At 48.7% G+C, this 18,676-nt stretch overlaps 6 protein-coding genes across 6 annotated transcripts; 3 read left to right on the top strand and 3 right to left on the bottom strand.

The window, feature by feature from the left end:
• Nucleotides 1-929: 929 nt before the first annotated feature.
• Nucleotides 930-1,675, bottom strand: F5Y00DRAFT_228955 (uncharacterized protein). Its single transcript, XM_048006699.1, has 2 exons — nt 1,043-1,675; nt 930-951 (listed from the first exon to the last, which is right to left on the bottom strand). Exons 1-2 carry the CDS (start codon nt 1,454-1,456, stop codon nt 940-942), a joined length of 426 nt encoding a protein of 141 aa, XP_047867605.1. The 5' UTR covers nt 1,457-1,675; the 3' UTR covers nt 930-939.
• Nucleotides 1,676-2,661: 986 nt separating this feature from the next.
• Nucleotides 2,662-5,836, top strand: F5Y00DRAFT_274583 (uncharacterized protein; the record flags this gene model as incomplete). Its single annotated transcript, XM_048013385.1, has 3 exons — nt 2,662-4,720; nt 4,797-5,010; nt 5,788-5,836. The coding sequence occupies 3 exons, from the start codon at nt 2,662-2,664 to the stop codon at nt 5,834-5,836; spliced, it is 2,322 nt and encodes a 773-aa protein (XP_047867604.1).
• Nucleotides 5,837-6,869: 1,033 nt separating this feature from the next.
• On the bottom strand, nt 6,870-7,697 carry F5Y00DRAFT_259162 (uncharacterized protein; the record flags this gene model as incomplete). Its single annotated transcript, XM_048010828.1, has 1 exon — nt 6,870-7,697. The coding sequence occupies one exon, from the start codon at nt 7,695-7,697 to the stop codon at nt 6,870-6,872; it is 828 nt and encodes a 275-aa protein (XP_047867603.1).
• Nucleotides 7,698-11,730: 4,033 nt separating this feature from the next.
• On the bottom strand, nt 11,731-12,790 carry F5Y00DRAFT_259160 (uncharacterized protein; the record flags this gene model as incomplete). Its single annotated transcript, XM_048010827.1, has 2 exons — nt 11,731-12,284; nt 12,343-12,790. The coding sequence occupies 2 exons, from the start codon at nt 12,788-12,790 to the stop codon at nt 11,731-11,733; spliced, it is 1,002 nt and encodes a 333-aa protein (XP_047867602.1).
• A 1,430-nt stretch (nt 12,791-14,220) lies between these two features.
• On the top strand, nt 14,221-15,219 carry F5Y00DRAFT_215036 (uncharacterized protein). The gene is made up of 2 exons (XM_048005561.1): nt 14,221-14,477; nt 14,531-15,219. The coding sequence occupies exons 1-2, from the start codon at nt 14,390-14,392 to the stop codon at nt 15,073-15,075; spliced, it is 633 nt and encodes a 210-aa protein (XP_047867601.1). The 5' UTR covers nt 14,221-14,389; the 3' UTR covers nt 15,076-15,219.
• A 143-nt stretch (nt 15,220-15,362) lies between these two features.
• Nucleotides 15,363-18,602, top strand: F5Y00DRAFT_274579 (uncharacterized protein; the record flags this gene model as incomplete). The annotated part of the gene is made up of 8 exons (XM_048013384.1): nt 15,363-15,659; nt 16,125-16,289; nt 16,349-16,746; nt 16,813-16,867; nt 16,922-17,107; nt 17,161-17,474; nt 17,535-17,879; nt 17,939-18,602. 8 exons carry the CDS (start codon nt 15,363-15,365, stop codon nt 18,528-18,530), a joined length of 2,352 nt encoding a protein of 783 aa, XP_047867600.1. The 3' UTR covers nt 18,531-18,602.
• Between the last annotated feature and the right edge of the window lie 74 nt (nt 18,603-18,676).

Below are 18,676 nucleotides of genomic sequence, written 5' to 3'. Positions count from 1 at the left end.
TTATTTATTTCTTGAACGACTCCAAATGGGCACTTTATCATTGTAGAGATACTTGTGTTAGTAAAATCTAGAAGAACTACTTGAATCGATACAAAATGTCACGGCGGGTAAGGCATTTTCAACGGAGAGAACTTTATTTATTATTCAGTTAATGCTAATCTCTCAGTTTAGGCAGCGTGATATTTTAGTCTAGGAATCGACTTCAGGACTCGCCGGGTGTTGTTTCAACATAGCCCTGGTCGGGAAGATCTTTGATGTATCCCGGGTTGTGTGTAGTGGAATCTTCTACTAGTAGATTTCGCTGTTTTATTGGCGAGATATCATATTTCCAGTGGCGAAAATGATGGCGATCAAGAGTCGCCATTCTCTCTCTGGTGATGGGGCCGGGTCCCCGATGATTCATCTCGACGGCGAGTTTATTCCATCCTTGACTTGAACGCAAAGGAGGTCGACCGATACGGCTCACAACCTCTAGCTGATATCGTGTAGACTTATCGACCTGCCATCCAGTTGGGCAGTTGTCAACGGTATGGGTCAGGACGTTGCATATGTAACAGCCCGGAATATCGCCCGAAGGGTCCCAAACCGTTACACAGTCATGCAGAGTGTGGCCATATCTGCGACAATTCGCACACACAATGTCTATGGGCTGGTAGCTGAAGTTCTGTGGTTCACGATCACCGGGTTTTCTGCTTTCAAATATCGTGACGATCTTATCAGATTTTCCTATCAGTGCCGAAACCATATCTATCATGCATTTATAGTAACCTGTTAGGATCTGCTTGGCTGTCATCCGATATACTAAGAGATTCGCAGCTATTTTAGTTGCGTCTTCTATTGGGATACCACCCTCGAGGCTTATCGGTGTCCCGCTCTGTATCAGATCTAGCCTTTGCGGAATGGTATTGTTTCCTGCTCGGGGTCCCGATGGCAATTGGGTCACGATAACGAGTGAGTGGAGAGCTCTACACCCTGTTCCTATTGTGATATCTTTCGGTTCGCTGAGATAACCTTGGCTTGGAAGGATATTAATTTGTTCTAGGCTATTGGTAGCAAAGTCATTGACCAGTAGGTCGAATTGCTGCATACCCGATAGCTCATAGTTCCATCGATCAAAGTGTGTCGAAGACAGCCCTGTCATAAACTGCTTACTGATCGGGCCAGGTCCCCAATGGTTCATCACCACGGCTAGTTGGTTCCATCCACGTATTGATCGTAAAGGCGGTCGGCCTGCACGATTGACCACCTCGATCTGATACTTTGTAGCGTCGTCATATGGCGGCTGAACTAAGCAGTCATCAATCGTATGCGACATATTATTGCATCGGTAGCACCCGGGGATATCGCCTGCGGGAGACCAATTTGTTACGCAATCTCGTAGGGCGTGGCCTAATTTATTGCAATTAGCACATATCACTCCACTTGACTGGACTGAATGCTGCGACGGCTGTGACATGGTGGAAGCGGTCGGGAGGATTCGGCCGGTTCTGGGGCTTACGCGGGATTTTCTGGGTCCCTGTGCTATGTTTGCTGGCGAATAGCGATGAGATCTCGACTGCGAGCGGCTTCTCTTTTGTCGTTGTCGATGGTAGTCGGAGGAAGATTCTGATTCTTCACTCGACGATCTCTCTCTGTCGACGGAGCGAACGCGTCTACGCGGTTGTCGTCGTCGATAAGAGTCGGAGGAAGATTCTGATTCTTCACTCGACGAGCTCTCGCTGTCGGTGTAACGGGGGCGTTTATGGGGGCGTCGTTGTTGATAAGAGTCGGAGGAAGATTCGGATTCTTCACTCGACGAGCTCTCGCCGTCGGCGTAACGGGGGCGTCGCCGTTGATAGGAGTCGGAGGAAGATTCTGGTTCTTCACTCGACGAGCTCTCTATGTCGACGAAACGAACGCGTTTACGGGGGCGTTGTGGTGCTGCTCCGATCCGACTGGGTGATCGACGGCCTCGGATGGCCGGAACCAGTCGGCGGGCGCTAGGTAGGTTATGCGGTTGGCTGCTGCGGCCTTCGCCTCGTTTCTTAGCTCTACCTGTCATTTCGATCAAGTTTGTATCCAGCTATGTCTGCGTGGTAAACTTTGATGATGATATGAGGTGGGAGTTGAAGTGTGGAAAAGAAATATTTGGAGTAGAAGAAATGGAATTTAAAATAAAATTTCAAAGGAAAGTTTTGTGGGTGATCAAACTTAGGAGGGGCATGCGCTGCTAGGCGACAGCACACTTCACGAGAAACGAGACACTGCAAAAAACAGGTACCTTGCACGTACCTAGTGCATGGTATCAATGTACCTTTAGGCAACTGCATATTTCATAAGGAACTAAGGTACAACGCAGTTTTCCCAGTCTTGTAATTGTTAGCCACCAATACTCTATCAGGACTCCCTTATAAAAATTAGAACTTAGGTACCTAGGTACGAATTCTACAAGTTGATTAACTCTAGGAAAGCAAGTACCAAATTCTTGCGGCATCATTACTTGGGATTGGATGTCACTCATCTCAAGGGTGCGGCCTAAGAATTTTCACACTTCTCGAAATTTTTTTTCAACCCCTCAGTTCATCCAACATAATCCATCGTTTCCTCAATTACGTCCCCTCTATTCTCTCTCCCTACAACATTACGCCATCATCCCTCCCACGCCTTATTTAATCTGATATTATGGATATCAAGACAGGAAATTTCAAATACAGTGGGGGTGAGCTGGTGAAGAGGCTCAAGACCTATTGGTCGGACGCTTTCGCTCGCTCTGTACACGAACGACAACTATGCTCCGGTCTAGACATCATCCGATGGATGGTGGTGACGCTAGGGCAACATGGAATTTTCACCACTAAGGGCATGCATCTAGAGCTGGTGCGATATGCACTAACTGATTTTCCGATTCGGGAATTCTCTGATGCGCAAACGAGACGCGAATATCAAGAAATTATCACTTTAGTTTATAGCAATATGGCTAAGTTTGGGAGAAGCGGCAATCCTCCAGACCTCTTCGATATCCTTGAGAACAAGATGATGACTGATCAGTTTTGGTCGAACCCCAGTTACCTACTCTACAAGACTACAGCATACGAAGATCGAGGTGAAAGCATACAAGATATAAAGTTGAGCGCCGAAGAGATCGCTAGAGGGGGTCTTATACGAATTCAATATCCCGAAGATCTCCCCACGGCCATCGCAAACGTACTAGCACCCTCGAAGTGCGAAGGAAAGGAGTCTTACCAGTTCCACGTACCAACGCCACCCTTGTTCATCCGCGTCCTTTGGGACAATGCCCTGTGGGCTGCATTGGATAGAAGATCCCCGGTCCAAACCTTGCAGCAGCTGCAAATAGAGTACGACGACGTACAGGTCGGGAACAACAATCTTGTCTTTTCTAAGAGCTCGACTTCCTACCGCCTTATCTGTCTTGCTAAGATCTCCCTCCCCAACGAGGAACCTGTAGCGGTACACCTTTATAATTGCGATGGCAGCCACTTCTTGCCCCCATATGGGAATAATCAAGACCAAAACTGGTCTTGTCAGGAACCAGGGAAGTATTACCTCATGTATTACAAATCTGACGAGCCACGATACTGGTCGGAAACAGGCCCCCTAGTCGAAACCGAACAAACTTTTGCCGATGTTAGGCGCTTATTGAAGAAGCCTAAGATGCCTGGTATTATGCTCCCAGAGCAGCACTCAGCGCCTGGTCACCAGCCTACCTCAGCGCGACCAGCGCCGCATCCAACGCCTAGTTCCCAATCCATTCAGAAGTCGATCCCAGTGCCGCATTCAGCGCCTGGTTCCCAATTCATTATGAAGTCGATCCCAGAGCAGCACTCGGCGCCTGGTATCCGACCCACGGCAGGATTCGAAACCGAACAGCCCGTTGCCGATATTAGGCGCTTAATGAAGAAGCCTAAGATGATTGGTATCATGTCCCCAGAGCAGCATTCAGCGCCTGGTTACCAGCCTACCGTAGCGCTACCAGCGCCGCATACAGCGCCTGGTTCCCAATCCATTATGAAATCGATTCCAGAGCAGCATTCGGCGCCTGGTATCCGACCCACGGCAGGATTCGAAACCGAACAGCCCGTTGCCGATATTAGGCGCTTAATGAAGAAGCCTAAGATGATTGGTATCATGTCCCCAGAGCAGCATTCAGCGCCTGGTTACCAGCCAACCGTAGCGCGACCAGCGCCGCATCCAGCGCCTGGCTCCCAATCTATTCTGACGTCGATCCCAGAGAAGCACTCGGTGCCTGGTTACCAGCCTACCGTAGCGCTACCAGTGCCGCATGTAGCGCCTGGCCCCCACCCCATCATGAAGTCGATCCCAACGCCGAATCCGGCGCCTATTACCCGACCTACAACCAACCCAAGCCCAGTGCCGCATCCAGCGCCTGGCTCCCAAATCATTACGAAGTCTATCCCAAGTCTGTATCCAGCGCCTAGTCCTCATTCTGGCAGCAGTGCATCTGGACGGATTGGTTCTAGTACCATCTTATACGATGACAAGCACGGTCCCCTGAAGCATAAAAAACAAGACAACTTAATTCAGGAGAACGCCACGTTTCCTAAATCGTCGTTGTCGCTGGCCCCCTCACGATCTGTCAAAGTAGTCAAGTTTCAAGATACCGAGGAACACGGCGAAGATGATGAGGATGAAGGAGAGGATGAAGACCGGCGACCGAGGTTCAGGGTGCCGACTCCCCACCCCCAGAAGGATCGCAATATAAGTCAGCCACGGCGCGACTCGCGATCAAGGTCCCGTTCTCGTTCCCCAAATACTTACTCTCAAAAGCATAAGGATAGAGATTCGCATGGCCGAGAAAGATCTCGTTCTCGTTCCCCGAGTGCCAACCCTCGAAAGCATAGGAAAAGAGATTCGCAACGCCGAGAAAGATCTCGTTCTCGTTCCCCAAGTGCTAACCCTCGAAAGCATAGGAAAAGAGATTCGCAACGCCGAGAAAAATCTCGTTCTCGTTCCTCACGGGGTCACGATCGCTCAAACCGCAATCGACGATAGGTACCTCACATTTTGTACTTATCAGTGGGGCGGTTGCTTGCTGCCCAGGCCTTTTAACCGTAATTACTTGAGTGCTTAGGATAACAACTAATATACTCCTAATACCATAATCTCCTAGCATGATTCTTGTAGATGATATTGTATAAAGTGCTTCGTAGGATTCTACTTAACTTAATAATTGCGATACGTCCAGCGGAACTAACCCGTAGCTAAACACTAAGTTTATAGCTTTTGTAAAATGATATTTTCAATTCGTTATATTTTCTGAATTTTACCACCGGTCGCGCGCTTTGGGGTTAAATCAGGGGCGTGTGGTATATTTCAGAATCCGCCATTGCCGTCCTACAATGCTTATGATTCGCATCGAAACAAGGAAAGAAAACAGCGTAATGAAAATATCGGACAAGTTAGAACGTACTACGATAGTTAACCATATATCACGATATTCCAAAGTGCTTTCAAAAGCACCATACCGTCTTTACGAGTGTTTCGGCTATAATTCCACTTTTTTTCCGTAAAATGCTAAGTGACGGAATATGTAGCAAGAAAGATACGAATGTTAGGGTTCTAGATGAGACACTTACAACAAAGGACATGTTTATATATACGAGCCGTAGGGTCATTAGATTGGTTTAGAGTCCCTCGCGGAATAACGACGTTGTTTTCATACTGTTTGGTTTCACCTCGTGACAGCTATTGATGGGGTGGGGTATGCGAGTCAAAGTAGGCGGTGAATATGATAGCTTCAGGACCGAATGCTGACACATAAATAACCAGTCTCCGGGCTAGAGGCATGAACCTTCTCCCAGATAAATTCCAAAACTGAGGTACTCTTGCTAGCCCTGTGTGGGTCCTGGATATAAGCGAGCCGCTCCTTCCGCACAGGCTTCTGTCTAAGAAACTGCTCAAGGTCATTTTTGATGGCTTCCCATGAAATTCGCGATAAACAGCTGGGGGTTCGAATGTTCCAGGCATCATCCGTGTGGCCAGAGTCGAATTACATGATCTAGATTACAGCGAATGTTAATTTTCCGGGCTGGATGCGATTGTGCGCAAAGTGAGATGATAGAATGGAAAGTTTGGTTTCAAAGGTTTAGAGATGCAATAGTACACCCGCCCGCATTACGCGGTGACGCTCAGGGTTGCTAGTAAGGTTTTCCGTCATTGGCTGGGATATACGGCGTAGTCTAACGGCGTGTTTGGCAACCGCGTGCGTTAGGTACCTATCTGAGTGACTTATTTTTAAGGCTAGGGCCATTTCCTAGAGAGAAAGCGTTTCAGGAAATAGATACTTTCACTGTTATATGGTTCTAACAAGATGTGGGTTGTCGGAGGACAGTGGGGCCGCATGGCCTATCTTCTAGCCGTGCACCGAAGTTACACTACCGTATTTAGTAGCACCGAGACCCACTTATACGGCGCGGTATACGGACCTCTTTGTGAGGAAGGTGCGAGAGGCATCATAGGGCGTATTTCAGATCTATACACGTGCCTAGGGCATTCTGTACCTTAGGTACTTATATCACGATATCACCAGGTGAAACCAAAAAGCATGAGAATATTTTTGTTGTTCCACGAGGAACTCTAAACCAACTATGGGTACCTGGTGCTATACACACAGAAGTGCTTCTTCGTTCCAGATGATACGTCCAGAATCATGCATAAGTGGTTATTATCAATTTATACCTATCCATGTCCAGCTATTCCGCCAAGTTCCGTAATCATTTATTGACTCGAATAACATCTCGAAACCTTTCTTATTTCCCAAGAGTTACCTATCAATCCGAATATAACCCCGAAAGTAAACGAAATCAAATAGCCACTACGATACGGCCAGTGAAATCTTGCGTTCCGAATAATTATCCCCTTCTCTGACCCTTGAAACGTTTATACGGAGTGTTGTAGAATACCCAGACAGCACGTTGATTCGCTGTTGCGGGATCTTCGGGCAGTGTGCTAGGATCATCGGACGAGTAGTCGTAGCGTTGATATGAAGATCCGGATACGCCCGTGGAAAATTCTCGCGTCCATGGGTAGAATTCAGAAGGAGGCCGTGCAAGTATCATTCCAAGGTAGTCCTCCTCAGTGCTAATAGGAGGGCGACGGCCTCTTAGCATAACTAGATAGTAATACACGAGGTCCTCATTAATCCATCTCAAACGAATACAATCGTCAAACCTGTGTGCTGTTGTGTTGCAGTGGGGGCAGCCGTGTATGGTACCGTCAAGTCCCGGGGGTCCGACGCATATAGATAGGTCGTGTCCGACGCGATTACAGTTGGCACAGCGCCCATCACCGTATATATGGCGAGGAATAAGATCATTGCCCCAACGACCTTCGGATACTATACATTCCTGGCCCATGGTATTTATGGGTGAACGTACGGTGGGTATCTCCATGATCCGAGTATTTTCGGTTGAGAAACTTGGCGCGGAGGGCAGTTGCTGTTCGGGCGTTATCGGTCTCGTAGAATAAGTCGGAGAAGGCCTATTCGTAGATGTCTTCCGACTTAATTCGTCCAGTGTCATGCACTTATGCACAATATACAATTGGAGGGGAAGTCGCTCCATAAAGCTATCTTTGTCGCATGAAGAGGGTTTAGCGGGGGCGACCGCGTTTTTGATCGCGTCATCCGAGTCGCAGGATATAAACGAGTTTTCCTCATCAATCGGCTGGTCTAATAGCATGATCTTTGATGAGTTAATAAACTCAGGTAGACTAAGAAGCATTTGGGATGGGGGTTGGGATCATAGAGGTAGTTAGATAATGCTGTAGAAAAGGGTAGGGTGGGAATAAAAAGCTGGAGGAAGTTAGAGGGAAAGCAGACTTTTCACCTTGTCAATATATTTAAGCCCTTAGGGTGTCCGAGAAAACTCTTGAGTCACGTATCGGATGGGCCAGCTGGCTCTGCTCTGGTAGTCCAGTCATCCTATGTGCCAGCGACACGAGTCGAATCATCCCAGTACGTACCGGCTGTGTGACAATTGGCTTGTGAAGAAACCTGAGATGGCTTATTAGAAATAGCTACATGTGGGCTTATAAGGTCTGTGGTGATCATGTGTCTGACTTTGGAGCTATGCTGTTATGTAGCGATTAAGGACTAGAGGTCAAGATTAGATTTTTTTGCACACCATCCCGTCAACTCTCAACCCTTTTTCGGGCTATCCTGTGTTATTTCTTATCAGAATTACGATGATCTAATGGCTTGTATGGCTCGTATGGCTACCGGTCTTCGCATATTGAGTTTAGAGCTCTGTTAATATCATATTCGCATTTCCATGTCTCTTAGTTTCACCTGATGTCACCCCTGCCTCAGCATAGCACTCGACCTCCCTGCTCGGAAGCTACCTCGATCCTGTCTAATTAGCAGTGTTATACGTCTGTCTTTATGCATCTACAGGCTCTACCATGGTTCTTACCAAACTCCTGCGGTCTAAGTAATTCAGTAGAAATTAGTTTCCCCAAGGTTCTTGACCTCTCCGCTCTAAATCATGTAGAATGTACTCCTACACACTCGTTGATCGAGAAATATCATTTTAGGTACGTGTGAAGCTGTTGATTTCTTTCATTGTTATCTCTACTAGGCACTCCAGTTATGCACTGCACGTGTTATGATTGTCAAATTAGGCATGTTTATATGCCATCTGCCTGGGCAGGAACCTCCTAACCTATCTCGCAGAGTAATTAAAGCGTTGCCTAGGTACCAATGGACGATTTGGATATCACTTATTTTCTGCCTAAGAGTACGAAAATACCTTGGATACTCGTGACTTAAGGTAGTTGCTAGGTACGGTACCTATCCCACCAGCCTCCTAAACTTAGAACTCGCAGTTTTGAGCAACGAAAATTATTCTAAACAATTAATTCATCACTTTACAAAAACATTTTCCGACTCCCATATTGTCAACTGAGGCAACTTACCATCATGGAACCCGACATTCTCACCTCTAAGTACAAGGGGGAAGAGCTATCGCGACGGCTAAAGATGTTTTCGCCAGATAGTTTTGCGCGCTCCGTGGCGGAGCAGAATCTTTGTTCCGCTGTAGGCATCCTCAGGTGGATTATGGCAATATTAATAGAAGACAAACCAAAAATCTTGGTGTCTTTTCCAGATCCAGACCTGCCACAGTTTGCCCTAGTCGATTTCCCTATCGCGGAAAACACCGATGCGGAATCGAGACGCAACATCGAAAATGTCATCGATAGACATTGCCAAAAGTTTTCCCACTCCTTAAGTGACGGCAACGTGGCAAACTTTTTCAACATCCTTGAGAGCGAGGCAATGATCAACTCGTTTTGGTCAAAGACCTCTTTTCTCCTCTACAGCAAAAAAACGTGCGAGGAACGCGGCGAAGCTATAGTCGATCTGGATTTGTCGGCTGATGAAATCGCTCGAGACAGCCTCATACGGATAAATGATCCCCGAAAGCTGGTTGCGGCTATTGAGTATAAATTAACTCCTAGTTGGCGTCGTGGAACTACCGATCGCATCTACTACACCATAGCACCACCGAAATTCATTCGCGTCCTCTGGGATGGCAGCTTATGGTCTACGCCCAAATACCCATATTCCCCGTTCTATAGTTTACGGAAACTGAGCATACGGCACAATAATCCCAAGATCGAGGGAAGTCAGCTTGCATTCTCCCAGGTCGAAGTCTCATACCGCCTCATCTGCCTCGCGCGAATCCCCCAGCACGGAGAGCAGCCAGTCGCAGTTCACTTTTATGAATACGACGGTAGAAACTTTGTGCCTCCATATGGAAGTAACAGGGACCAGAACTGGTCGTGTCATGATCCAGGTAGGTATTACCTGGTATATTACCAGTCCGATGCGCCTGAAAATCCGTTTGACGATGGCTACCCGGCTGAATGCAAAGAGCCAGTACGAAAACTCACTCAGAAGAAACTGGATATTCTTCGCCAATTCGTTAAACGCCCCCATTCGGTTGTTGACAAGCCAGTGCAGCAGATAGCGCCTGGCCCTCGACCTGCCGCCAAACCGAGCCCAGTGCAGCAGATAGCGCCTGGTCCTCGACCTGCCGCCAACCCGAGCCCAGTGCAGCAAATAGCGCCTGGTCCTCGACCTGCCGCCAAACCGAGCCCAGTGCAGCAGATAGCGCCTGGTCCTCGACCTGCACCAAAGCCGACTTTAACAGAGCATACAGGGACCAATACCAACAAGGCAATGAATCAGGCAGAGGAATTCGTCATTAAGAGTCCTCGTACAAGAGATGATATGAATTCAGAGACGTTCGGCGGACAGGACAGCTGGTTCGGTGAGAGAATGTCTAGGTTGACCACCACGCCGCAACCGCAGCCACAACGTCCGCAACCACAGCCACAATGTCCGCCTCCTTCTCGCCCGAAGATACGTTTCGCGGAAGATACTCGTCAAGAACCACAGTTCCGGGGTCGGCAAGGGGGTGGCTGGCGACCCAGATTTCGTCCTGATTCCCCGAGGGGCTACCTGGATCAACGGGCGCTTGATTCTATAGCAAGATCTCGATCTCGAAGTCTGCGTCAACAGAGCTCCGGTGATCACCAATATCGCAACCGATGAGAGACATATCGCTAAGTGCTAAGAGTCTCTACCACAAGGTTGCTACGGTCAGGTAATTTTGGTGTGTACGTAATTAGTTGAAGATAGTTTACAGCTAATTGATTCGTTCCCCGAAAGATTCTGTTGTTCGTAGTACCGCGATCTTACCTAATAGGTTTTAGCTTCTACGTTCGTCTACTGCGATAAACCGTGAACTGAAAGCGATCCCATTACATTACACACCATAGGTGTAGGTAGGTTGTACACGGATATACTAAACAGGAGGCAGAGCTAGCAGCGATCTTAAGCACGATGAATCAGGGCGCTTTAATCTAAATGCGCGGTTGGTAAATACAGGTGGCAATGCACGTTAGATACCCAAAGGGAAGCTGATGGAAGCACGGGTTACAGATTTGGGTATCTAGGATAACAAAAACTCAGACGAGTGAATTAGAGAAGTATCGGACTGTTGCTAGGTGATCGATGTCATCTGATGTCCGGGAAAAAGTGGTTTAGAGGTAGGTAGATTCAGGGGTAGATCCACCGGATCGGTCATGTAAGAGGCGCGTAGCGAGAAGGTAGATGATCGAGCGTTAATGGAATCAATTCTACTATCCTGAGATTAGTCTACCTCTACCTTAGGAGGTAGGTAACTACCTAGCACCAATGAAGATTTTACCTGATGTCTGACAAGTGACGGAAAGGATGCGCGATGTTGCCGGGTACTTGTGGGGACTAAGTTCTATCTGTTGAAGAGTATATAAATAGGGGTAGAGTAGTTGGCCGTGTGTGATCGGTTAATAGTCTTCCAGCTATCCTTAATAACTTACCCGTAATTAGACGCGCTTGTGTAAGTAGAATATCCAGCCGGGAATTGATTTACAAATATGCCCATCAAGAAGTATCAGATAGCCTAGCTTCTTGTGCTACACTGCCTTTTAATACATCCCAAAACCCCCGGAACTCTATCGTAAGAGGGCTCCTGTTAGAGAGAACCCTTGATATATGTCATACGTAGAGTGAATGTTAGAAGCGGCAGATATAAAGGTACATTTAGTGGATCATGGTAAACGAATTTCAATCCAATCCGCTGCTTACGTCGCTATTTAAGAGTACTTAGATACATAGATACAATATGGATATCATCGCAGGCTCGTAGGGCAATTCCAACATCAATCCTACTTGTCTAGTTTTTCCTTTCCAAGAGCAAAGTCCACAAAACTTATCATATGCACTTTCAAATCGCTCTCGAACTGAGCGAGCTTAACCTGGAACTCCTCCGGGGCACCGCTAAGGAACTCTTCCGCGGGGCGTGTGGACCTGAATAAGCCGAAACGTACCCGGATGTATTCTGCAAAGTGCTTAAGGCCCGCTACCACGTGTGCGGCCTTTAGACGCTGCGTTTCTGCATCGCTAAGTAACAGTTTCCGGCCGAAGACCTCCTGGTCGCAGGTTTTGTTCTCGGTGGGAGGAACCGGTTCGAGGGGAACGACCTTGATCCTCGTATTGAAGTAATTGTCCAGCGGGACGAGGACGTCGGGAAAACCAAACTGACATCCCATTGTGTCAACGACCCATCCTTCCCCACGTAGATAGACGACCACGAAGATGTGGAGTACGTTGTCAGAGGTCATATGTCTCCTCTCGCCCTTAGAATTGTGCACCCATTCGAGCTTCCACGGAAGTATTGGTTTTACGGCCGCTTGGACAATACTGTATTCAGCTTTGATTACTATCTTATTGTTAACGTTCCTTCTCGCGGCCTCACGCGTAGGGTTAGGTTATCTTACCTCCGAAAAGATAGTGAACCAAGGGAGGAGGAAGGCTTGTAACAGTCGCGCAATGGTTATTTGCTAAAACTGCTTCTTTATGCTGAGGACTAATTCTTAGGTTGCTTGGAAAGGGTCTCTGCCAGGGATGGTCTAGGATCTTCCTCGGTTCCAGCAGGAAGTGGAGGACACCTTCCTCAAGCTTGACCTCAGTTAAAGGGAGGTCAAATACGGATTCACGATATACCAAACAGGCGGTCTTGATTATCTCTCCGATTCTTAGTATCTTTCTTCTACCCTCCAATCTGCGGCACTGTGCTTTGTGTGTTGGCCAATGCTGCCGTTGGCATTCGGAACCACAGTACGCAGTCACCGGCGCATCGCCAGGTTTATACTCGGGCGAGTTCAGACAACGGGAGCATTTTATTGTCGACGGCTTGGAACAGTTTGCGCAGGATATATGTTCCATGGTGATGTTGAATAATACTATGAAGGATATTGTGAGTGGTTACTGCGTCTGAGCGGTAGGTAAGCGTAACGATTTTGTGAAGAAGATTTTGCGAAGTTAAGAATCGTCAGAGCGACTTCACGTAAAATGCATCTCGGCATTACTTTGATCTTCAAGTAAATTTTGTCGTGCTTTCTTGTGCTATTACGCTCCATCGTCGTTACCTTGTATGTGTTGGTTGCAACTTCGCTTATGGTACCGATGCTTCAAAATCTGGTGGGCGAACTAAGAACTTATTTATCGACAGTAGGCAAGTACGATCTTAGCATCGGGTATGTCATTAGAAGTAATCTTAAGGAAATAGAGGGTGACATGTTAATGACTGCGCTGCTGGGACAGTCCCTCAGGTGCACTAAGTAGTTACTAGCATTTCAAAATTAATTTTGCTGAAAGATACGGTATATGAGCTGTAGTTGTATATTGACTTAGTCTACCAACTGTATGAGTGAGGAGGGAGGTCCTTCTTATATATATATATTCCATGCCAAGGTGCCATATACTGTACCTGAAAGTAGTCCCTTTACCACTCACTTCAACAAATTTCCGATGATGACAAGTTAAAGAAGACGCAAAGAATCCAAGGAACACTCGGATACCTTCACAGAACTATTCCTGGGAAGATGTCGAAACCTTAAAGATCTGTAGCAAAGAATACACCTAAGACTGCCTTAACATGGCCCTCCGTATCGTATGTGTACTTGGGCTTGGGCTATTATGACTCTATCTCAACGTATATTTTTATTCGATGTTCTTACTGCTTTTTTCTTACAAGTTGATCCGCTATATATTGCTAAGATTCAGATCAGATTGCATCACTCTTAATTATAGATGTAAGTCTTCTTATTCATCAAAGAGTAGTTGTTCGATTGCTAACGACCGCCACATCTACTCCGAAGCTATAAGTACCTGGGAAATTGTTTCCGTTAGAATCAAGTCTATCTCCAACGACCAAGTCTTCTCTGAGTTATGTCAGATATTACCATCTGTCCGATATAAATATAAAGAATAATAAAATAAAATCTATTACCAAATAACCTTTTAGTGGTATAGCGGTTTGTTCGACAAGTTACCTAAGCTGATGTCCAAAGGGGCTCGTCGGAGCACCGATAAAAGGCACCTCCGCACTTGGTTGTGGAGAATTGACTTACACCGTCTACTTGCATCAGCAGCCAAGACGCTGCGGATCTCCTCTTCTTTAGGTATCTCCGACATCAATCGCATCTTGACTAAGCTTCTAACATGGCTGTAAGGGATTCGGGCTTGCTACGAGTAAGGCAAGGCCCAAGTAATTTTCTACGTGCATCGGAATCTCGACAGTTCGATGTGATGATCCGTGCCAAATAGCAAATTGACTTGGCAATTCCGTAAGTGACTCCAGACTAGCTGCCTAGGGCCGCCGGGCCGTCGTCGGCAAAGTTACGATCAAGGTCCAAGACATGGCGTATTTCTCAGCTCTCACGAGAATATTTAAACTTGGGGTAACCCGCTGCTATTTGGTTTTCGAATGCGTATGCTAACCAACATCCGCGAAGGACCAAAAGTATAGATCAAACATTCATCATGTCAACCATCAAAACATCCGTCGTCCTCGAAGCGGGACCGAATACCGACATCTGGAAGAAGCCGCCCACGACGAATATTTGGACTGGTATTACGTTCCAATCTCCCTTATCCCTGTGACTCTTGGCTAACCCCTCCTAGCACCCATCTCCCACACGTCTTCAGGCCTCTTGAAGAAGTTCAAATCAGCCCGCGTCACCTTCTGGGCCGACTGGAGGGAGCGGTACGACCAAGGAGGCCTGCTCCTCGTACCCAAGCGCCGATCTGCGGGCAACGTCTCCCCGCCGGAGAAATGGATCAAGACGGGCGTCGAGTACTACGTTGGGCGGCCGCAGCTGAGCACCGTAAGCACCGACCGCTTTGCGGACTGGAGCGTCGCGCCCCTGGCTCTGACGGAAAACGAGCCCGAACCCGCCGAGGTGGGCGGAGTCACCATCGAGATCGCGCGCGAGGGTGACGAGCACGGCAAGAGCTTTTGGGTGTACCGGCTCGTGTTGGATGCGAACGGCGGCGTCGCCGAGAGGATTCCCCTGAGGGAGATCTGCTGGGTGCTCGCGGACGAGGACGAGCGCGGTGGCGAAGAATGGCTTCTGGATGTAAGCCCGCTGGTGGCTCGGCCGGAGAAGAACGCGACCGACTCGCTCAAGGTCAACTTCAAGACCTTTGAGGTTCAGTGGGCATCGTAAGGTGGAAATAAGGTTTATGTAAATACAAGATCGGATGGATGGTTGGTCTTCAGTGCGCGGCCCGTATTCGGATAGATTTGATGATGGCTACTTCTTAGCGTTTCGTATGTTAACCTAACGTCACCGTGCTCTAAGCGAATCCTAAATGGGTGGTGACGCGTTTCGTGGTCGCCAAGTTGCAGTCCTCTTGGCCGCTGAAGTATTCAGACTTTCTATAAAAATACTTACACTTGCCAGTAGAGTCTGCACAGATATCTCATCTGAAATGTCAAAAACGATATGCCACCATGACCGAAGCCCTCATAGGGGTAGTACGGCAAATCGACGTCGGTACGTCGGGTTATCTTGGGTTCTGCAATGACACCATCGTCGATGTCGTCGAATACTCGACCGTCAACGTCTCGAATCTTTTATGCATCCCCTTACCACCCAGGTTACCATACATATTGGGAAGACTAGAAACGAAACTCGACTTCGCAGCAGCTGGTAGACAGTGCGCCGCCAAAGACGACAGGTATCGACACTGCTCGCGCCACCGCGCAACTCCGGGAGATTACGTCGGGAGCGTCCGAAAGATCGACGACGTCAGTTTCGGTTCCCATTGGTCGTCCCGGTATAATTGCACGTACGCATGTCGAAGTGTTTGATATCTAGGTAGATTACCTCGTCGCTCGAGTAGTCAGACTTTAGAATTCGAGATTTACAGGGATCGCTAATGTGTATATTCATCGAGACGTCCCGAGAGGCAACTCCCGAAGGACGCCACCGAAGTGGTAGGGATCTTGGATGCATGCATGCGGGGTGCCTTCGCGCCCTCCGCCTTTCATGATTCGTGCACCTTGTTAAAATACCTTCGCATGTAGGCGTTCTACACTTGAAAAACGGCGGGATGTACCTTTTCTGATAGGTATCTCGCAGTTCTGCAGGACTTATCCAATTTATCAGCTGACTATCACGTGGGGTATTTAGGTATCGCCGTCGATTCTTGCACATATTAGCTTCAATCGTCATCGTGACGTTCGCAAATGCTGCGCGCTGAATAACCATAGATCCCACCACCACTTACAATGATACCGAGAAAGTACCCACCAATCCTTCCGTCGGCTCCTCTGCCGGAAGAGGAAGAACCGTTAAATCCCGGTCCCGGCCCCAGCACGCGACGGCAGAGACCTGGTGCCTGCACTACGTGTAGACGTCGCAAGATTAAGGCGAGTGTTTCGATCGTCGCCTTTATCTAGACCGCCCCGATTCACCCCTAGTTAACTCGTTACAGTGCGATGGCGTACGACCGAAGTGCACCAACTGCGTAAAACGGGGCGTGACATTTTGCGTCTACATCGATAAAGTTAAGGCCGGACCCGAGGTGATGGAGGTGCTCGAGCTTCTGAAATCGTTGCCCGTGGGCGAAGCGTTCGGGCTCTTCAATTCGCTTAGGGAAAAGGGGGATCCGGCAACCGTCTTGTCGGTGCTGAGGGAGGGCGACGCGGAGGGGCAACCTACGTTCCTAGATGCGGAAGCCCGAGGATTCGCTCCTCCTCGAAACATGCTCGAATTGGAGCTGATGGCCAATAATTCGAAGTCGTTTCTTCCCTTGCGCCGTATCGACGCGCAGGTCTTGGCCGAGAGCGATCTCTTGCGCCCCATGAGACGATCTGTAGAAGCTAACCCGATGTGAGTCGACCGTCGTAGAGATCGGAACTCGATTAGGACGCGTGGTATTAACCTCCCAAACCGTAGGAACCCTCCGTTTCCCGTCGGCGCCGGTTTAGAAGGCAGACGTTTTCCTCCTCCCGTAAGTCCTAGGCGGGGAGTTGGGTATTGCGACGAACGACTTCATAACTTGCAGGCCGATTTCTGGACCGATGTGATGGTCACCAACGAGTTTACGGCGCAAGTCATCTCTCTCTATATAAAAACTGACCACCCGATCTTAGGCCTTTTCAGTCCCCACCTCTTCATCACGGACCTAGTTAATCGGCAGACCAGGTTCTGCTCCAGGTTTCTATTTCACGCGTTGATGTATCTAGGCTGCGTAAGTAGGAACGGGACTCTTAAAAATTCGCGCGCGACGCTGACTAGCCGCAGCAGATGTATAGCGCCTTCGACAAGGATGCGATGCAATTCGCCGACGAGTTCCTCCAGGAAGCTCAAAAGGCGCGGAGAGAAGAACCGGACTCGTATTCGTCCATGGCGGCGGCCGTGCTGCTCAGCATATCTCTCATAGGAAACAGTAAGGACCACGCGATTCTCTTCTACGCGAAGGAAGCGATGCAGATGGGTAAGAATTTGGGACTCTTCGCCGACGACGAGGGGGGACCGGCGATGCTAAACGAGAATACGTCGGAAGAGGAGATGACGGCGCGCTGCTACGCGGCGTGGGGAACGTTTAATTGGAACGTGTAAGTGAGACGGCTCGGCAAAGATAGCCTTCGTCGACTTGGCGCGTGCTGACGTGCTAGACTCGTATCGCTATTTTATCGACAGCCGGGCGCCGAGAGCCCGAGCTCGGCTCCGGCGCTACCCATCCCGGGCGAGAGGACTCCTGCAGGCCAAGAGGGTGATATGGACCGGGGTCCTCCGGCCGACGAGAGCCTGATAGAGACGATTTTCCCCAAGCTCTGTCGTTTCTGGCTCATAATCCACGGAGCTGCGTGGATATATACCCCGACCCAAGGCCGTCCGCCGGACGTCTTTAGGATGGCTCTCGTCGAGCATAAGTTTCGCGAGCTGATCGCTTGGGCGGAAGCCCTGCCGTTGCCCTTACTTCGAACGGAGGAGCAGACCCATCATGTTATCCTACTCCAGTGAGCATCCCGAGAGAATTGCTTTGTTCGGGGTTCGCCCGTTGCTAACCGGGAATAAGCATATGGCTTCACTGCGCTATCCTCGACGTATTCCGACCCTTCGTCGGGAAACCGGAAGGTCAACGGCCGCGCTTGACGACGTTCTCGGCGCGAGATAGCTCTCCGGATGCGGTCTACTCCGCGTCGGTTGCTCAGCTTAAGAATCTTATCGTCGAGTATCGCAGCAACTTCGTAGAATCTACCTGCTCGATCCTCTGGCATACCGGACTCCTCTACCTAGCGAACGCCATGCTGAGAGATATAAGCGACCCGGATCGGCGCCTTTACCTAATGCTCTGCCTGTACGGCTACGAAAGCCTCAGCCGCCCGTTCCGCATCTCCGAGGTCATCGTCCAAGGCTTGTTGTCCATGACGCTGAAGGAGACGGACATGACGGGAAGCGAGGCGCAAAGAATAGTCGACGAGCTCAAAGAGGGAAGGCTAGATGGTTTGACGCAAGATTTTGAGCACAAAACCCGTGCTACGTTTATGGTTGATTTGGATCTGGCACTGAAACACCCTGACCAGGCGAGGGCGGAGAATTTGGCGGCCGAATTTGAAAATCTAGCCCTGTTCCGCGATTTCCTTGACCAGGAGAAGATGGAGATTTAGGATTGATATACAAAAGGTGTTTAGGATTTGAGACTTGAAGTACATGATAAGATATTGTCAGATTGACCACACGACTAAAAGGGATCTTGTAATCGCATAAATGTCATTACTTAATATATGCGACAGATATGCACTTCAGGTAGCCT

This window comes from Daldinia vernicosa, assembly GCF_022497035.1.
Source record: "Daldinia vernicosa strain CBS 139.73 unplaced genomic scaffold F5Y00scaffold_9, whole genome shotgun sequence".
Lineage (NCBI taxonomy): Eukaryota > Fungi > Ascomycota > Sordariomycetes > Xylariales > Hypoxylaceae > Daldinia > Daldinia vernicosa.
The sequence above is the reverse complement of the archived record's forward strand: the minus strand, read 5'-3'. Positions and strand labels throughout refer to the sequence as shown.

Coding starts and splice junctions, on each gene's coding strand:
- F5Y00DRAFT_215036 (XM_048005561.1), top strand. CDS start 14,390: ATGTCAACCATCAAAACATCCGTCGTCCTCGAAGCGGGACCGAATACC. Junction 14,478..14,530: donor CACGACGAATATTTGGACTG/GTATTACGTTCC, acceptor AACCCCTCCTAG/CACCCATCTCCCACACGTCT.
- F5Y00DRAFT_228955 (XM_048006699.1), bottom strand. CDS start 1,456: ATGTCACAGCCGTCGCAGCATTCAGTCCAGTCAAGTGGAGTGATATGT.